This window comes from Lepus europaeus, chromosome X (assembly GCF_033115175.1).
Source record: "Lepus europaeus isolate LE1 chromosome X, mLepTim1.pri, whole genome shotgun sequence".
Classification (NCBI taxonomy): Eukaryota; Metazoa; Chordata; class Mammalia; order Lagomorpha; family Leporidae; genus Lepus; species Lepus europaeus.
In genome coordinates, this window is record NC_084850.1 from 115,828,300 (window position 1) to 115,844,501 (window position 16,202).

Sequence of the window (16,202 nt, forward strand, 5' to 3'; positions counted from 1 at the left end):
AATTTTTTTAGTTAACCTTGCCATGTTTCAAAAAATAAAAGAAGATAAATATTCTTTTAGGTGAGTTCCAACTAAAGTCTTACTTAGGTAGTCATTGATTAAAGTTATAGCTTTTCACTCAAATATTGTAAATTGATAAACATGTATGACAACAAACACACACGCAACTTTGTTGTATTAAAAAACGTAACTACTGCCCCCCCTCACTTAACCAAACATCTAACCATCTAAATATTGTAGCATGCATAGATAGATATTAAATCTTTGAGTCTTCCTCATTTTCTTTCTTAAAAGCGTGATTACAAGTAACAAAATTTAAAATGCAGGGATTTTTGGTTGGTTGTTTTTGTTGTTGTTGGAAATTGATTTAAATTCTGCTCAGATCAGAGGATATGTGAGCTATCACAGTTGAAGGGCAAGATAAAAATGTTTGCAGATATTGCAAGTATGTCGTGAATATTAAAGATCTACTTCTGTATGTTCTGTGAAAGCATCTTTTGATGTCATAATTTCAACAGCATTTTATTAAGCAGGATAGAAATTGAACAACTGTGAAATGTTGTGAAGATAAGTCACTTACTGAATTTGCCAGTTAGGCAAGGTAAAGCAATTGATCCTATTTTGGTGGTTACTATTAAATAGAGCCAAATTGTTAACTCTGGGTAATTGAGAAAAGTTCAATAGGCTGCAAAATTTGGAAGAGACCATGAATTCTTTATAGCTATTGCTTTGGGGAGAGAATTTCAAGGTTCATTTTAGATTTGAGGCATCCAAGTATGATTGTGTCTGAGGAGTGAACAAATTGAACCCCTTATTCCCCCATGAAGAAACATATTAGAGATAATTGTGGCTCGTCAATTCTAGCTTCCGGGATTGGCTTTTGAGTGACATTGATAAGGAGGAGACAAAGGACTTCCTTTCAAGGAGTGATTATTATTACAATATTGAGTATTGAGGAATAAATCCTGTTGTGGTCTTTAGCTTTGATTAAGGGGAAACAAGTTTGCCATTTTAGAGGGTGTTTTAAGCCAAAGGAAAATATTTGGTGGTGGAATGTTTTGTCTCAAGCATAGTCTGACTAAAATAGAATTTGAAGTTTTTTTTTTTTATCCTGTTTTCAAATATTTTGAAAGATTCAGACATTTGTCTTATGTAGGTTGTCTTAGGGACAGCATCAACAAAGTCCTGCCTATACAAGTTATTAGAATTTGCATATTTGAATGTAACATGTACACTATTTTCTGACCTCAGTGAATGTTCTTAGTTAAATACGAATTAATCCAAACTAAACAACCTCTTAGAAACTTGGTCACCTATCCTTAAAGCTCAGTTAATCTTAAACAATTAGGATGCCAAGATTGTGACACATTTTCATCTGGAGACCATTAAAATGATCTTCATGTTCATATAACGGGGAGTGTTTAGGTGTAATCCTGCCAAAAGTTCTGACATTTCATTTCATTACATTCTATTCCATATCACTGGACAAAGACTCAATAAAGCACATAAATGTTGGGAAGAATAAGAGAGGAACCATATATGAAATCTCCAAGAAGCTACATTCTAGTGCATCAGATAAAGACACCGAAAACAAGTGCCTATTTAAAAGGTGGATTATAGCAAGTGACATGAAAGTTAAAAATAGTAATATTTTTGGCCAAAGTAAATAAGGTGGAAAAAGGCAGGGTATCTCATTCACCTGGGTCATATGTTAGAGTTACAATACACGTGTACTATACTCAGTGTCAGAGGACTAAAGACTGATGGTGGAAGGGCTTGTGTACAAGACTGTATTGTTTGCATTTATTCTTTTTTATGATTTATTTATTTGAAAGGCAGAGTTTCAGAGAGGAAGAGAGAAAGGCAGAGAGAGAGAGAGAAGGAGGGAGGTCATCCATTCCCTGGTTCACTCCCCCAGATGGTTGCAACAGCTAGAGCTGAGCTAATCCAAAGCCAGGAGCCTGGAGATTCTTCTGGGTCTCCCATGAGAGTACAGGGACCCAAGGACTCGGGCCGTGTTCTACCACTTTCTCAAGCCATAGCAGAGAGATGGATTGGAAATAGAGCTACCGGGACTTGAACTGGCACCCATATGGGACGCTGGCACTTCAGGCAGTCACTTTACCCACTGTGCCACAGGAGTGTGATAGCTGGATCATGTTAGTTCTATATTCAGATTTCTGAGGTGTCTCTATAGTGTCTTCCACAGTGGCTGGACCAGTTTGCATTCCCACCAACAGTGAACGAGGGTACCTTTTCCCCACATCCTCACCAGCATTTGTTGTTTGTTGATTTCTGTATGACAGCCATTCTAACTGGAATGAGGTGAAACCTCATAATGGTTTTGGTTTGTATTTTCCTCATGGGTAGTGATTATGAGCATTTTCTTTCTATCTTTTTTTTTTTTTGACAGGCAGAGTTAGAGAGAGAGAGAAAGAGAGAAAGGTCTTCCTTTTTCTGTTGGTCCACCACCTAAGTGGCCACTATGGCCGGCGCATTGTGGCCAGGTGCTTCCTCCTGGTCTCCCATGCGGGTGCAGGGCCCAAGCACTTGGGCCATCCTCCACTGCACTCCCGGGCCACAGCAGAGAGCTGGACTGGAAGAGGAACAACTGGGACAGAATCCAGCGCCCTGACCGGGAATAGAACCCCGGGGTGCCAGCGCCACAGGTGGAGGATTAGCCTATTGAGCCGCGACGCCAGCCGATCATGAGCATTTTCTTAAGTTTCTATTGGCTTAATTTCCTCTCTTGAAAAATGCCTTTTAATGTCCTTTGCCAATTTCTTAACTGGAATGTTTGTTATTTTGAATCTCTTGAGGTCTATAGATTCTGGATGGTAACCCTTTATTCTTTGTGTAGTTTGCAAATATTTTCTCCATTCTGTCAGTTGCTTCTTTACTTTGCTGAGTGTTTCTTTTGCAGTGCAGAAGATTGTCAGCTTGATGTATTCCCATTTGTCAATTTTGGCTTTGATTGCTTTTGCTTCTGGGGTCTTTTCCAAGCAGTTTGTGCCTATGTTGATGTCTTGCATAGCTTCCCCAAATGTTCTATAGTAATTTTATGGTATTGGGTCATGGATTTAGGTCTTTGATCCATTTTTCAGTGGATTTTTGTATAAGGTGTAAGGCAGGGGTCTACTTCGTGCTTCTACAGGTGGAGATCCAGTTTCCCCAGCACCATTTGTTAAACAGACTGTCATTCCCCCATGGATTGATTTTAGCTCCTTTGTCAAAAATATCTTGGTTGTAGATGCATGGATTGATTTTTGGAGTCTATGTTCTGTTCCATTGATCTACAAATCTCTTTTTGTTCCAGTACCAGGGTGTTTTAGATTTTAAGTGTCCTGTAATATGTCTTGAAATCTGGTGTTGTGATGTCTCCAGTTTTGCTTTTTTAAGAACAAACATTTTAGTAATGCTGACTAGTTCAGTTACTTAAACAGGCTTCATTATTGCTGCATTTATGACAAGATTGTGAAGCCCATGAGATTTTCACAAGCATGGAAAGCCAAGACACTGTGGCAAAAAAATGACCTAAATGAGAGATTTCTGTGAGTGAGATCCCAGTGAAAAGAACGGGCCATCAAAGAAGGAGGTACCTTTCTCTGAAGGGAGGAGAGAACTTCTACTTTGACTATGTGGTCTTATCTAAATAAGATTGCAGTTAGTGAACTCATTAAGTTTCCATAGCCTTGGCAACTCATGACAAGAGCCTCGGGTGATTACTGACATCATAAATAAGAGTGTCAATTGTTAAATCAACACCAGGAGTCACTGTGCATCTGCTCCCCATGTAGAACCTCTGCCCTTAATGTGTTGTACTATGAGAATTAATGGTAAAACTACTACTCAAATAGTACTCTGTATTTTTTGTGTCTGTGTGGGTGCAGTCTGTTGAAATCTTTACTTAGTATATACTAAATTGATCTTCTATTCATAAAGATAATTGAAAATGAATGTTGATGAAGAATGGGAGGGGAGAGGGAGTGGGAGATAGGATGGTTGCAGGTGGGAGGGAGGTTATGGGGGTAAAAGCCACTGTAATTCAAAAGTTGTACTTTGGAAATTTATATTTATTAAATAAAAGTTGAAAAAATAAATAAAACCCAGTCAGGTGCACTGAACTCTGTGAACTCTGTTTGCCTAACACATGTTCATTGCCAATCAATACACTTAAAAATAAATAAATAAGTAAATAAATAAAAACATAACAGTTGTGAGGAGGAGTGAGGAAGTAACTGAAAAAGTTTAAGAAGGAAATAATCTATAAACTGGTTTACATGCAGATGTCTGGGTTACCCTCTAAGTGTCTCTTCTATTGTTATATTTCCTACTCAACATCTTGATACTGGTAAACCATTGACTATGAAGCTAATTTGTGTGACAACAATATGGTTTTAACATAAATAAGAGGAAGTTAATGTTAAAAAGAACAGCATCACATTCACATATTGTACATAGTAGTATACACCTGGTACTGCTATATTTTTCAGAACACATCTAGTTTTTCCCATAAGTATTAACAAGCAGCAATTCTGAGGATAACTTTTTATGCCAGATAATATCATCAATGTGTTAAAATAATAAAATTGTCCCCATGTTCTTATGCTAATGAATCGAGACTCCAACTACCAATATTAATTAGAAATTAATGATCTCGGTCATGTAATCACAATTCAAAAAAAAAAAAAAAACCTAATAGGCTGGCGCCACGGCTCACTAGGCTAATCCTCCATCTGCGGCGCCGGCACTCTGTGTTCCAGTCCTGGTCGCGGCACCGGATTCTGTCCTGGTTGCTCCTCTTGCAGTCCAGCTCTCTGCTGTGGCCCAGGAAGGCAGTGGAGGATGGCCCAAGTGCTTGGGCCCTACACCCACATGGGAGACCAGGAGGAAGCACCTGGCTCCTGGCTTCAGATCGGCGCAGTGTGCCAGCCATAGCGGGCATTTAGGAGGTGAACCAATGGAAGGAAGACCTCTCTCTCACTCGCTCACTCTCTCACTCTGTCTGTAACTCTGTCTCTCTCTCTCTAACTCTGCCTAGCAAAAAAATAATAAACAATGCTTTTGAAATTTTTTTGTTTATATTTATTTGAAAAGCAGATAGCAAGAAAGAGATCTCCAACGTTTCACTCCCCAAACATATGTAAAAGTTGAGACTGGGCCAGGCAAAAACCAGGAGCCTAAAATCCAGTCTGGGTTCTCCTTTGTGGGTGACAGGGATACAACTACTTGAGCTTTGACCTGCTGCCTCCCAGGCTGTGCATCAGTAGGAAGACAGAATCAGAAGTGAAGCAGAGACTGGAATGCACCACTCTGATAAGGGATGCTGTCATCCCAAGTAGCATCTTAACTGTTGTGCCAAGTACCTGCCCAAAATTGAATGTTCTTACATGATATTCTGTAGTTCCAGTTACTGAGAATTTTTAGTAATTAGGAGATAATGTAGTTACCAAGAGAATCAGAAATAAATACTGATGCTCATAAAAGCTGTTCCTATGAATTTTTAACCTAAGAATGGTTTGATAAGGTGAAGGTACTAGAAATAGAATAAGCATTTCTCCACCATTTATCAACTGTACTAAACACTGATCCAGCTGTTTCTAATGTGCCATCTCATTTGGCTCCAAGTACTGAATAATGATTGGTTATAAACCTTTATCTTACAGATAGGATAATGTTCAGAGGAGTTAGATGCCTGGAGTAACTTCAGGTGTAATTGGTACATTCCAATTTTAACTTTGTTATTCTCTCTTTGAACTGTTTCCCTCCCTAATGAAATTTTGGTGAATCTGGACTCTAAGTAGATCCTAGAAGCATAATCAAGTGCAGAGATACCATAAGGAGTATTTGGACTATTGTGGCACTTACTTTGCTAGAATTGGGAATACCTAAATTCAACAGACAGATGCTGAGTCCATGTAAATGCTCAAACTCGGCATAAGCAGAGGGGTTAAAGGACATATTGATGGTGACTGTATATTAAATTTTAAGACTCCAAGGCCTTAAGGAAATGTATTTTCATTGTCAGTCCTGGAGCGCTTTATTTAAAACAGGGGTAAGTGGAACTAGAGTGTGAACCGAGGAAACAGTAGCCTTCTGATGAGCATGGCAGTGCTTTCTAAGCAAGGGGATATTTGGTAGAACCGAACTTAGCATTTCTATACTGTCAGCTGATAGATGCATACCATGTCCTCAGTACTCTGAAAATTTTCACCCCAACTCCCAATAAGCATGTTGTCTTGTTTTCAGTAGTTACTATCAGGCTAAACCCATTTTGTCATTACTTACTAGATTTTCTTGGTGTTTAACTTTAATCTGATTTCAGTGATGTAACTGAGCAGAATGTATGAATAGAGGCATGCATGGATTGCAGAGGGGGAAGGAACTGCAGAATGGAGGGCTATAATTTAGTGATTCGGTGTTATTTTCCTCACTCCACCTTACATCTCTAACAATGCTAATTTTCAGCAATACATGAAGCAACTAGATTGGGTCACTTAAACCCACTGTTATTCTCATGCAAACAATTTGGAAGTTCAAGCGTTAATTCAGGACTTAGAATTAATAACATATTTCTAAAGACCTTGAAAGTTTGCTGTAACTTCAACCCTTCTTTTTCTGAGTTGACCAAAATCACATTTCTTTTCTGCACTTAAGGTATCTATTAGAGTGTGGTGGTCAGAATGTATTGCCTGGCAGTCAATTAGGTGAATACTGGCTTCTTGCTGCTTGCTTTATAATCCTTGATCTGAATGTGTGTAAATGAGTTTTTAGAAATAATTAGATGTTAATATTTATTTAGTTCATACCATGTACCAAGTAAGATGTTCAGCAATTACACCTTGTTCAATCTTCATTAGCCCAATTTTGCAAATCATTAGTAAGCTGAAGCTTGGCATGGTTGAAAACATTCAGAAGGGCATGAGACTGGTTAGTGTTGCATTCTATAATCAATGCCAGGAAATCTGGCGTCAGAAATATACCTATGACTACTGTGAAACATCTCCTCATAAACATACACCACATTTTTTTTGTCAATCTAGAGCATACTAAATCCTCCTCCATTTGTATTTTGAAATGTGTAGGTGTCTTCCATCTTCATCAAGCTCCTTTTCTGATACTGGGAAGTGTTTAGAATCTTTATGATCTTTGAAATCTCTCCATTGAAAAGGTCTTTAAACCCCCTTTTGGTAGCTCAGGGGTTGGCAGTAAACAGATACTTCTAACAAGAAGGTAAAAATTATGGTTATTGTTATAAAGATGAATAAAGCTATGAAATCAAATGTAAGTAAGTGGATATCATAATAATAGCTCTTCTAGGAGAGGCAGTTAGTGAAGCTTATTTAAAATACCCAGCAAATTTGCAACAAAGTTATATACTGTAAATAGATCCTCACGAAGATTTTGATGATATTATGACTAGCCAGGCTTATCAAAATGAATATTTGATTGAAAATAAAGGTAGAAGTCATTTTCAGATATTTCATTGATCCCTACAGGGAATATAGAATCCAGCCCATTAGAGTGGTGATGGAAAGACGGAAGAACAGGCTGTAGGAGAAAATGGGAGGCGAAGGAGAAATTGCCTACCTCCCTACCATTTCTGAGAAATCTGAAAACTGTCTGAGTTGTATTTGAAACTTTCACTTGGCAAAAAAATCTTTTCAAGTGCAGATTTATTGCATTAGCTTAATTGATCATAAGTAGGGATTTTTTTTGTTCCTTAGCTTTTCTAAGAGCATACTTTTGTAGGTGTTTGATTAATCCATGCTCTTAGAAAGTCTTCTAGTTTCCAAAGATGCTTTGAAAATTTTATATGTGATAAAATTTTTTGTTCTTATCAGTCTTTTGTGTATACATCTATTGAAGCAAGCTAAAACACTGCAAACTACTTAAGTTCAATATTTATAATTTTATATTTTTATAATTATATGCTGTGATTTTTATGAAGCAGATAACCTTAGTATTGATCTGTATTATTTCTAAATATGTGTGTAAGACATGCAAAGATTTCATTTTTGTTAATCACTGAAGTAGGAGTAGTTAACTAAACGATACACATAGGTAGCTACTGTCCTCCCATGCTAAGGTTCAGCTGAAGCTTATGCTATGGCCAAAGGAACCATTTGGCCTTTCACAGAACGTATTGGAGACTGAACCTTAAATTGTTTTCTGTTGTACCACCTTTTTGTTACATGTTGCATTCTATTGTTTGTTGTTGAAACTTGAAATCAAAGATTACCTAGCATTATATATTTCTATATATTCTCTAACTACTCTTTAAGATGTATACTAGGAAATAGTAAAATGACTTAGATCTAAATAGATACTGAATTGACTCTGTAGTGTAGTACTGAAACAGTATCTTACACTTTGTGTTTCTGTGTGGGTGCAAACTGTTGAAATCTCTACTTAATATATACTAAATTGATCTCCTGTATATAAAGAGAATTGAAAATGAATCTTGATGTGAATGGGATGGGAGAGGGAGCAGGAGATGTGAGGGTTGTGTGTGGGAGGGAAGTTATGGGGGGGGGGGAAGCCATTGTAATCCATAAACTGTACTTTGGAAATTTATATTTATTAAATAAAAGTGAAAAAAAGAAAAAGCAAAAAAAAAAAAGATGTTATTTATTTGAAGTAGGGGGAGAGGGAGGAAGGGAGAGGGAGAAGGAGAAAAAGAATGAGAATCGTCATCTGCTGTTTCACTCCCTAAATGGCAACAACAGCCAGTGCTGGGCCAGACAGAAGCCAGGAACGTGAAACAGACCTGGGTTTCACACATGGATGGCAGGGGCACAAGATTGGGCCATCTTAAGCCAACCAACATCCCTCCTTCCCTTCTTCCCTTCTTTCCTTCCTTCCTTCCTTTTTAGTGCTTGTCCTAAGCTACTTCTTGAAAAGTAACTTCACATCATGAGTGTAAGTGAAAAGAATTCAATACCACTGATGACATTTGAAAGAGGTATAATAAAAGTCACATGTAAATCATAAAATTGGGAACATGTACTAAGGGAGTAACAAATTTGGTTAGGTCCTTTAATTAGATAATTATTTAGAAGAAATAGACTTATTCACAGAGGTGTAACAAAATCTGTATTTCTGAAATCTAAGCATTTTTAATGTTAAATTCACTGCTGCCCTTTTCTCTTGTCATAAGGAGAAAAAGATTGTTATTTGACATTAGAGAACAAACATTGCTGACATTTGTACCTAATAATGGTATAGAAATTTAATTAGCATGACAGGTTTTTCAAATACAAGAAATACATAATAAAATATCATGTATTTGTGTATGAATATATAAATTGTAAGTTCTTAATAAAATAGGTTAAAGCATATAAATTTGAGGATATTATCTACTGACAGGCAAAAAATTTAGTATACTTCTCTGGGGATACATCTATATTTGGAAATAATTTGGCTCATATTTCAGGCTTAATTAGCAAATAAGTTGTAAATCTCCATTGTATAAATCTAGATAGGAGAAATTCAAATCTATGAGAAGTCAATATTTAAACATTTCATTAAAAATAGCTTTTCAAACTTTAGTGTATTTAAAAAAAGTTTTCTTGAGGATCCATGATTCAAATTAGGAAAGTAGGCAGGCCTTCTTTACCTCAATGATCAAGGTCCTTCTTCATGGATTCCTACGTTGCTGAACAATTTGACATTTTAAATCTACCTTGTTGTGTTTGTCACTTTTGGTGCTTGTGAAGATCAACTTTTGGAAAGGGGACCTTGGACCTTAAATATTGTATAATTTTTGTTGATATTAGGCAGATTGTCTAATGCTGTGCTATGCATTAATATTAATTTTCAAAGTTTAGGTCTGTGAATATAAGAAATACGTTTTGCCTTAATTTCTGTCTTGTAGCCATTGAGAAAGCTCAGAAAGGTCAGTTTAACCTTTTTATTTTAATCTGATTAAAAGTGAAAGAAGAGATAATTTTAAAAAGTCATAGATATAATGGAAATAATATTAAGTCAAATACAGTTTATACAAAATTGTTGGACATTCTTCAAGATGCTCATTTATGTGAAGAGCCTTTTCCTCGTTCCTTTAATTTCCCTCTACTCACTGTATAGATCCATATGGCTCTTGGATTTAATTTTAAAACTATCAGCTCACAACTAGCTTCACTGGTGTATTACGCTAACACTTATGCAAAAGCATAAAATGTAAATCCTGGATCAATATGGCAAGAATACTATTTCTGATTCTTGAACAAATACATTAAAGCAGACATTATGTATCAGAGAAAATAAAGAGTATATTGGATCACATATGCTTTAGAGACTCAATCTGAGTTTGGAAATAAGTATTTCATGGATCAAATAGTGTTTTATTCCCTCGTGTTCCTTTACCAAAATATATAAAAACAGTGAAAATACCAGCTTACATATAAAAATGTAAAAATTGTTTCTTTCCTAGTAACTTTCAAAATATGTAACAAAATATACTATCATGTTGAGTGACAAGAAAAATAATTGATTAAATTCTGAAAACCAACTTACGATACATTGACCATCAAATTGTTTATTTTCTGAAAAAGTGTAGGTTGACACTTTGACACTTTCAAAGTGTTCCTGGTCCTGGCTTACATAACTCAGAAAACAAACTTAACATGAATCTCAAGGGCAGTGCTGAATGTTAATGTTTCCATTTTTGGCCTCATGGCAGAAAGAGTTTTATTAACCCATATAAGCTCTGGATGTCAAAGGCATGATAGTATGGACTCCACACAAAATATTTATGTATTCATTTTGTACTAAACTATTTCACTTGAATATGTAACCTGAAAATCTAAAGAGATGAAGTAAAAACTGATTTTTATGATGCTCTAAAATGTTGAGGCTTGAAAACTAAATGTCCCAGGGGCAGATATTCATGCATTTGAAATTGTGATTCAACCATTCTTGAAAGTTCCTCTAATGTCTGCCATATAGTTTGAATAACTAAGATTTAGATTATTGTTTCACAAGGAGGGACAGTAGGTTTGCCAGAGTTATAGTCTGAGTTCCAAATCTGCATCTACATTTTTGCGTGATCTAACAAAATATTCTATGAATCAAACTAGTTGGCTAGAATTTTTGAGTTCTTGGTTGTGAGAAATGCTAAAAAATGGTGGCAGGTAAAGTCTTGGGGAACCCAGAACTCCCAGCAGAGTGTGTCTACTCTAGAGTAGCCTCCTCTGTTTACTATTCTTATGTAGGCTCTGTATTTACTCTTGTTTACCCCTATTTATCTTTACAAAAAATGTATACTATATTTTTAAAGAGTGAGGGTACCATTTTATGATAGCAGTATTTAATTAGGGAAAAGAATGACATTTTCAAAGTCAAATCTGCAAGTTTGAGAGCTAGAAGTGGAACTACCCTGGTTTTACTGCAGAGTTTAGTTGAGGAAAAATGATTATTTTCTGCCAAAGATAGTGTAATTGTAATCAGAATTTAAAGGGAAAAATAATTCTGCCTATATATTGTAATGTTTGTGCAGTTATCTGTGCCTGCCCTGTCCCCAAGTGTTTCTTGGTAATTATTTGCTTAGACTATATAGTGAGAAGGAAGGAGGAATCTCTATTCTAGTCAATCTTACACTACATTTAGTGAAGACAAATAATGACTAAAATAATGCAAAATAAAGTATTGAGTAGTGACAGTACTATGGTACTATGATTTTAGCAATGATGGAAGTAGAAAATAACTTGGGAACAACTTTAGATAGCATCCTTATGGAAAATGTGGAAAGGTGACACTTAAACTAGGTCCTGAATGATAAGGAGACATTATTTATAGACCTGTTGGCAAAGGAATTCAGGTAGAGGGAACAACTTGACATATTTCTGGAAGAGAGGGAGTTGTGTCTGAAACAGAATGAGAAGGTTAGAATGATGTATAATTAGATTGGAGAAGCAATTGAGTGCTAGATCATATGAGGATTTCAAATAAGAAATTTGAATTTTTGTTAATAGAGTAATGGGAATCAATGGATTTTATACAGAGGGAGGTCATCTGCTTTTTAGATTGAATGGAGGAAGAGCAAGCAAAGGAACCAGAAAGCAGCATCTAGTTGGATGTGAGGGTGATCAGAAGAGGGTAGTTTAAGGGAAGGCAATGTCAAGAATGAAGGGGTGCTCAGTTAGGTGGGAAATCAAAATATCAGAGTAGATGCAATGAGTATCAACAAATGGTTACTAGATTTGTAACTGGAAATGTTGCTGGTGACCTTTAAAAAGATGTTTCAATATGATGGTGGAAAAAGTGAGCAGTAGGGTAGGTGGAATATTTTTCAGTGCAGAGTAAAACATAATAGGACGATGAAAGATTGAATCATGAAGGTTGTTTTATTTGTATGATAATAGAAAATGTCAATAAGGAATGAGAGATTGAAAATACTAGAAGTGCAGATAAATTTAAGAGACAAATCCTTGAAAAGTTTAGAATATCTAGAATAACAAGCAGAACATTCTATAGTACACATACTATTATCTGAATACATGGCTTCTCTGCATATGGTCCAGTTCAATTAACAATGGAAACTTGTAAATTTTATTGAACTCTATAGCAGAAAATTACTTGGAATGGTTCTAGTGTAGTAAAAGAATGCATTCTCCGAGAACTGACAGAAATAAATTGCACTTATTTGGGAGGGAATGTTTTCTGCAAACAGATTAGATTACTAGTTTCCTTTAAAAATATCTTTCAGGTGCTTCAAGAAGATCTTGAACAGGAACAAGTCAGAGTTAATTCTCTCACTCACATGGTGGTAGTAGTTGATGAATCTAGTGGAGAGCATGCGACTGCTGCTTTGGAAGAACAACTTAAGGTCAGATTACTTTTTTTTAATATGTCCTTCAAAACAATTAAAGTTATAAATTACATTCTAATTTTCTAAATGTTGTTCTAATGTAATATACTAAAATGAATTAAAATTACTTTGCATTTATGAATATCTACTTTCATCAAGTTTATATCATTCGCTAACCTAATTTCCTGGCCTTTGTATGAATACAAAAATGTAGATCTGTTTTTCTTTTAAATTGTGGTTGAATTCCATGAACTAGAAAACTAATCTGATGAATTATGTTTATGTCCTCTTTAAACCCACCTTCTGCCAGATAACAAAAATGAAAACCAGAAGAGTCACATGTCATTCAATAATGAGAAATTAAATTCCTTTGGTGTACTTAGTTCCGTAAACCTTAAGTTTCAGTCTTGATGAGAGCATGGTAGGATGTTCAAGTTATGAAATTCTGGTTGGAGTGGATACTTAGCCATTAAAGTCTTCATTTAACCTAAGTTAAAGTAATTTTGTTTTTAGAAAAAAAGATAAAATGGATATTATAATATTTCATCTTCCAAATGGGGAACAACAAAGTGTTACTGTAGAAAAAATCCAACAAGATGTTTGAGCATCCACATACATAAAAATCAATGTTAAAAACAATTTACATATTATATATAGTCATTCAGAACTATATATGGTTTATATATATGTATACATGCACACATACGTTTGTTTTTGAGACATTCATTGTACTCACCAAATACTTGTCTTTGCAGCAGTTAAGGACAGATGTGTCTAAGAATGTAATCAATGCTGGCTTAAATGGCTTTATCAGCACAAAGTAATTCCAAACATAGTTTCTTCTATCTAACTTATTAAAAAACTCTTATCTCCCTTTATTTTTGTGTTAAATGTATTTCCTTATGCTGGTAAAATATCATTTCATTTCTTCAGGTTACTGCTTTAGGCTACCATTATCCAGCAATGTTCCTCTCACTCTCTGTCATAGAATTAGAAAGGGGCGACTCTTGAACTAGCAAGTTGGACATGGCTACAATGGGGCAGTTAATAGATAGTGGAGACTCATGTTTATTCTCTTCATTTCAATGAAATTGTAGAGATCTAAAAAAGGGTTGTTACTGTAGCAACCATAATAGATTGTTGAATATATGATCATTGATGTTATATGCACACATACTCATGACCTGCGAAAGTGCTGTCTTTTAAGGAATTCTATAATTTGGATATAAAATAAACTAAAAAAAATTGGCTAAGATCTAATACTCAATGTTTCCCAGAAATGTTCAGAAAAGATGAAATAAAGTTGGGAAATAATAGTTGGAAGAGATGGTAATTGTTTAAAAAAACACAAAAACTGGCCGGCGCCATGGCTCACTAGGCTAATCCTCCGCCTTGCGGCACTGGCACACTGGGTTCTAGTCCCGGTCGGGGCACCGATCCTGTCCCGGTTGCCCATCTTCCAGGCCAGCTCTCTGCTGTGGCCCGGGAGTGCAGTGGAGGATAGCCCAAGTGCTTGGGCCCTGCACCCCATGGGAGACCAGGAGAAGCACCTGGCTCCTGCCATCGGAACAGCGTGGTGCGCTGGACGCAGCGCGCCTACCGCGGCGGCCATTGGAGGGTGAACCAACAGCAAAAGGAAGACCTTTCTCTCTGTCTGCCTCTACTGTCCACTCTGCCTGTCAAAAATAAACACACACACACACACACAAAAACTTTACAGAAATTTTTCTAAGCCAGAAAATATTTCTAATTACCAACTTAAAAACACCCTCTTTAAGGGCCAACATACTAATATAGCCACTTATAATATTGGAATCCTGTTTTAAACTGTCCAAGTCCAAGCTGCTCTGCTTCTAAATCTGATTTCTTGCTAATGAGCCTGGGAAAGCAGTTGGCAATGGCCCAAGTGCTTGGGCCCCTGTCATCCACAGGGGAGACTTGGATGGAGTTTCTAGCTCCTGGCTTCAGCCTGGACTTTCTCTGGCTAATGCGATCAAATGAAGAGTGAACTGGTAGATGGAAGATAAATCTCTCCCTCTCCATCTCTTTCTAGTACTCTGCCTTTTAAATAAATAAAGATTTTTAAAACTGATTTAGCATTAACTAAGAACAACTAGCTTTACAACATAATTATTACAATGTGATATTTGTGGGACTAAGGCATCTTTTAAATAGTACATGGAGTCATAGGTGATGATGAGGTTAGATCTTAAGAAGGATAGAGAGTGATGGACATAAGCTTTTTATTATCCTACTTTATTTTTTATCCTTATGTTTACCTTTGTTCCAAAGATATCTAATGTGGATTTATTGGTTATACCTGATTCACATGAATGCGCAAGATTGTCCTTTGTTATGCCCCACTTAATATTTCCCAAATTCTCTTTTCCTCTTCAATCCCTTCCCCATTTGATGACTTCTTATAGTATCTACATAGATCTGTACTGTCAGTGACATTTTGATACTTTAGATGAGTGTTAGAAGAATTAAAAGGAAATAAATGCTCCTCTACAACTTTTCATTCTTCCCATTCCACCAGTTTCCTCAGTCCCAAAAGAAACCATGCTTGAATCCAATGCCTTTTTAAACTATTGGATGAAATTACCCTGGAATTCTCTGGTCTTGACTTTGAAATCAGGGTGCTGCTTTTGAGGTTCTTTTAAAATGATACACTATTGTCTTACCCAGTTTAATTTTTTAAAGGAAGATGTATAGAAGATAGTAGAGAAGGAAGAAGAGAGAAAAAATATTTTTTGTAAAATACAGATAAATAGATTACTGGAGCCCCTTTAAACAGTCAAATATATACCCTGGACATATAGTTAGAATTCCACGTTTCCTTCAAACTGTGGCCCAGAGGGATTATGGTAGAAGGAATTGGAAGAATCTTATGAAAGACAATCAGATCAATGGATCTTATACAAGAAGAAAAAATGTTAGGAACCTAAACAATGTCCTTGAGCTTTTTTTAGAGCAAGACCTGATTTTCCAGACTTACTTCCCTAAAACATGTAGTGTTGAATGCTCATTCCACACCTCCTCTCTCCTCCGTGCCCTTCCTGTATCACCATAATGTTTTAATGCTGGTTGCTGCAGTTCTGTAAATGCTATCCAGAGTTTGAAAAAGGACACCTAGTTGTCATTAGTAAATAGTTGTTGATGGGGGAGCATCACCAGGAAGTAAAGCCGCCCATTCAGTACAATAAGGGAGGAATTATTCTTATTTAGACCCTTAATAATTGTTCTTGTACAATCTGTACATGAGCTGACGTAGTTCTCTGAACTCTATTATTGTGGTACTATGTTAGAATTTCTTTAAAGGACTTTTAGAAGTACTCTTTTTAGAGCCAATAAGATCTGTGGCTCTGACCTGGGCATCCTTCGACTCCAG

At 36.2% G+C, this 16,202-nt stretch overlaps 1 protein-coding gene across 9 annotated transcripts in view; it reads left to right on the forward strand.

Annotated features, from left to right (window-relative positions):
* The window catches only part of DMD (dystrophin), a 2,142,101-nt gene that overhangs the window by 594,809 nt on the left and 1,531,090 nt on the right, over nt 1–16,202 (forward strand). For all 9 annotated transcript variants that reach the window (XM_062183372.1, XM_062183374.1, XM_062183379.1 and 6 more), the window contains one exon: nt 12,710–12,829. In XM_062183372.1, the coding sequence (XP_062039356.1) occupies nt 12,710–12,829 (120 nt within the window). The remainder of the gene's footprint in view (nt 1–12,709; nt 12,830–16,202) is intronic.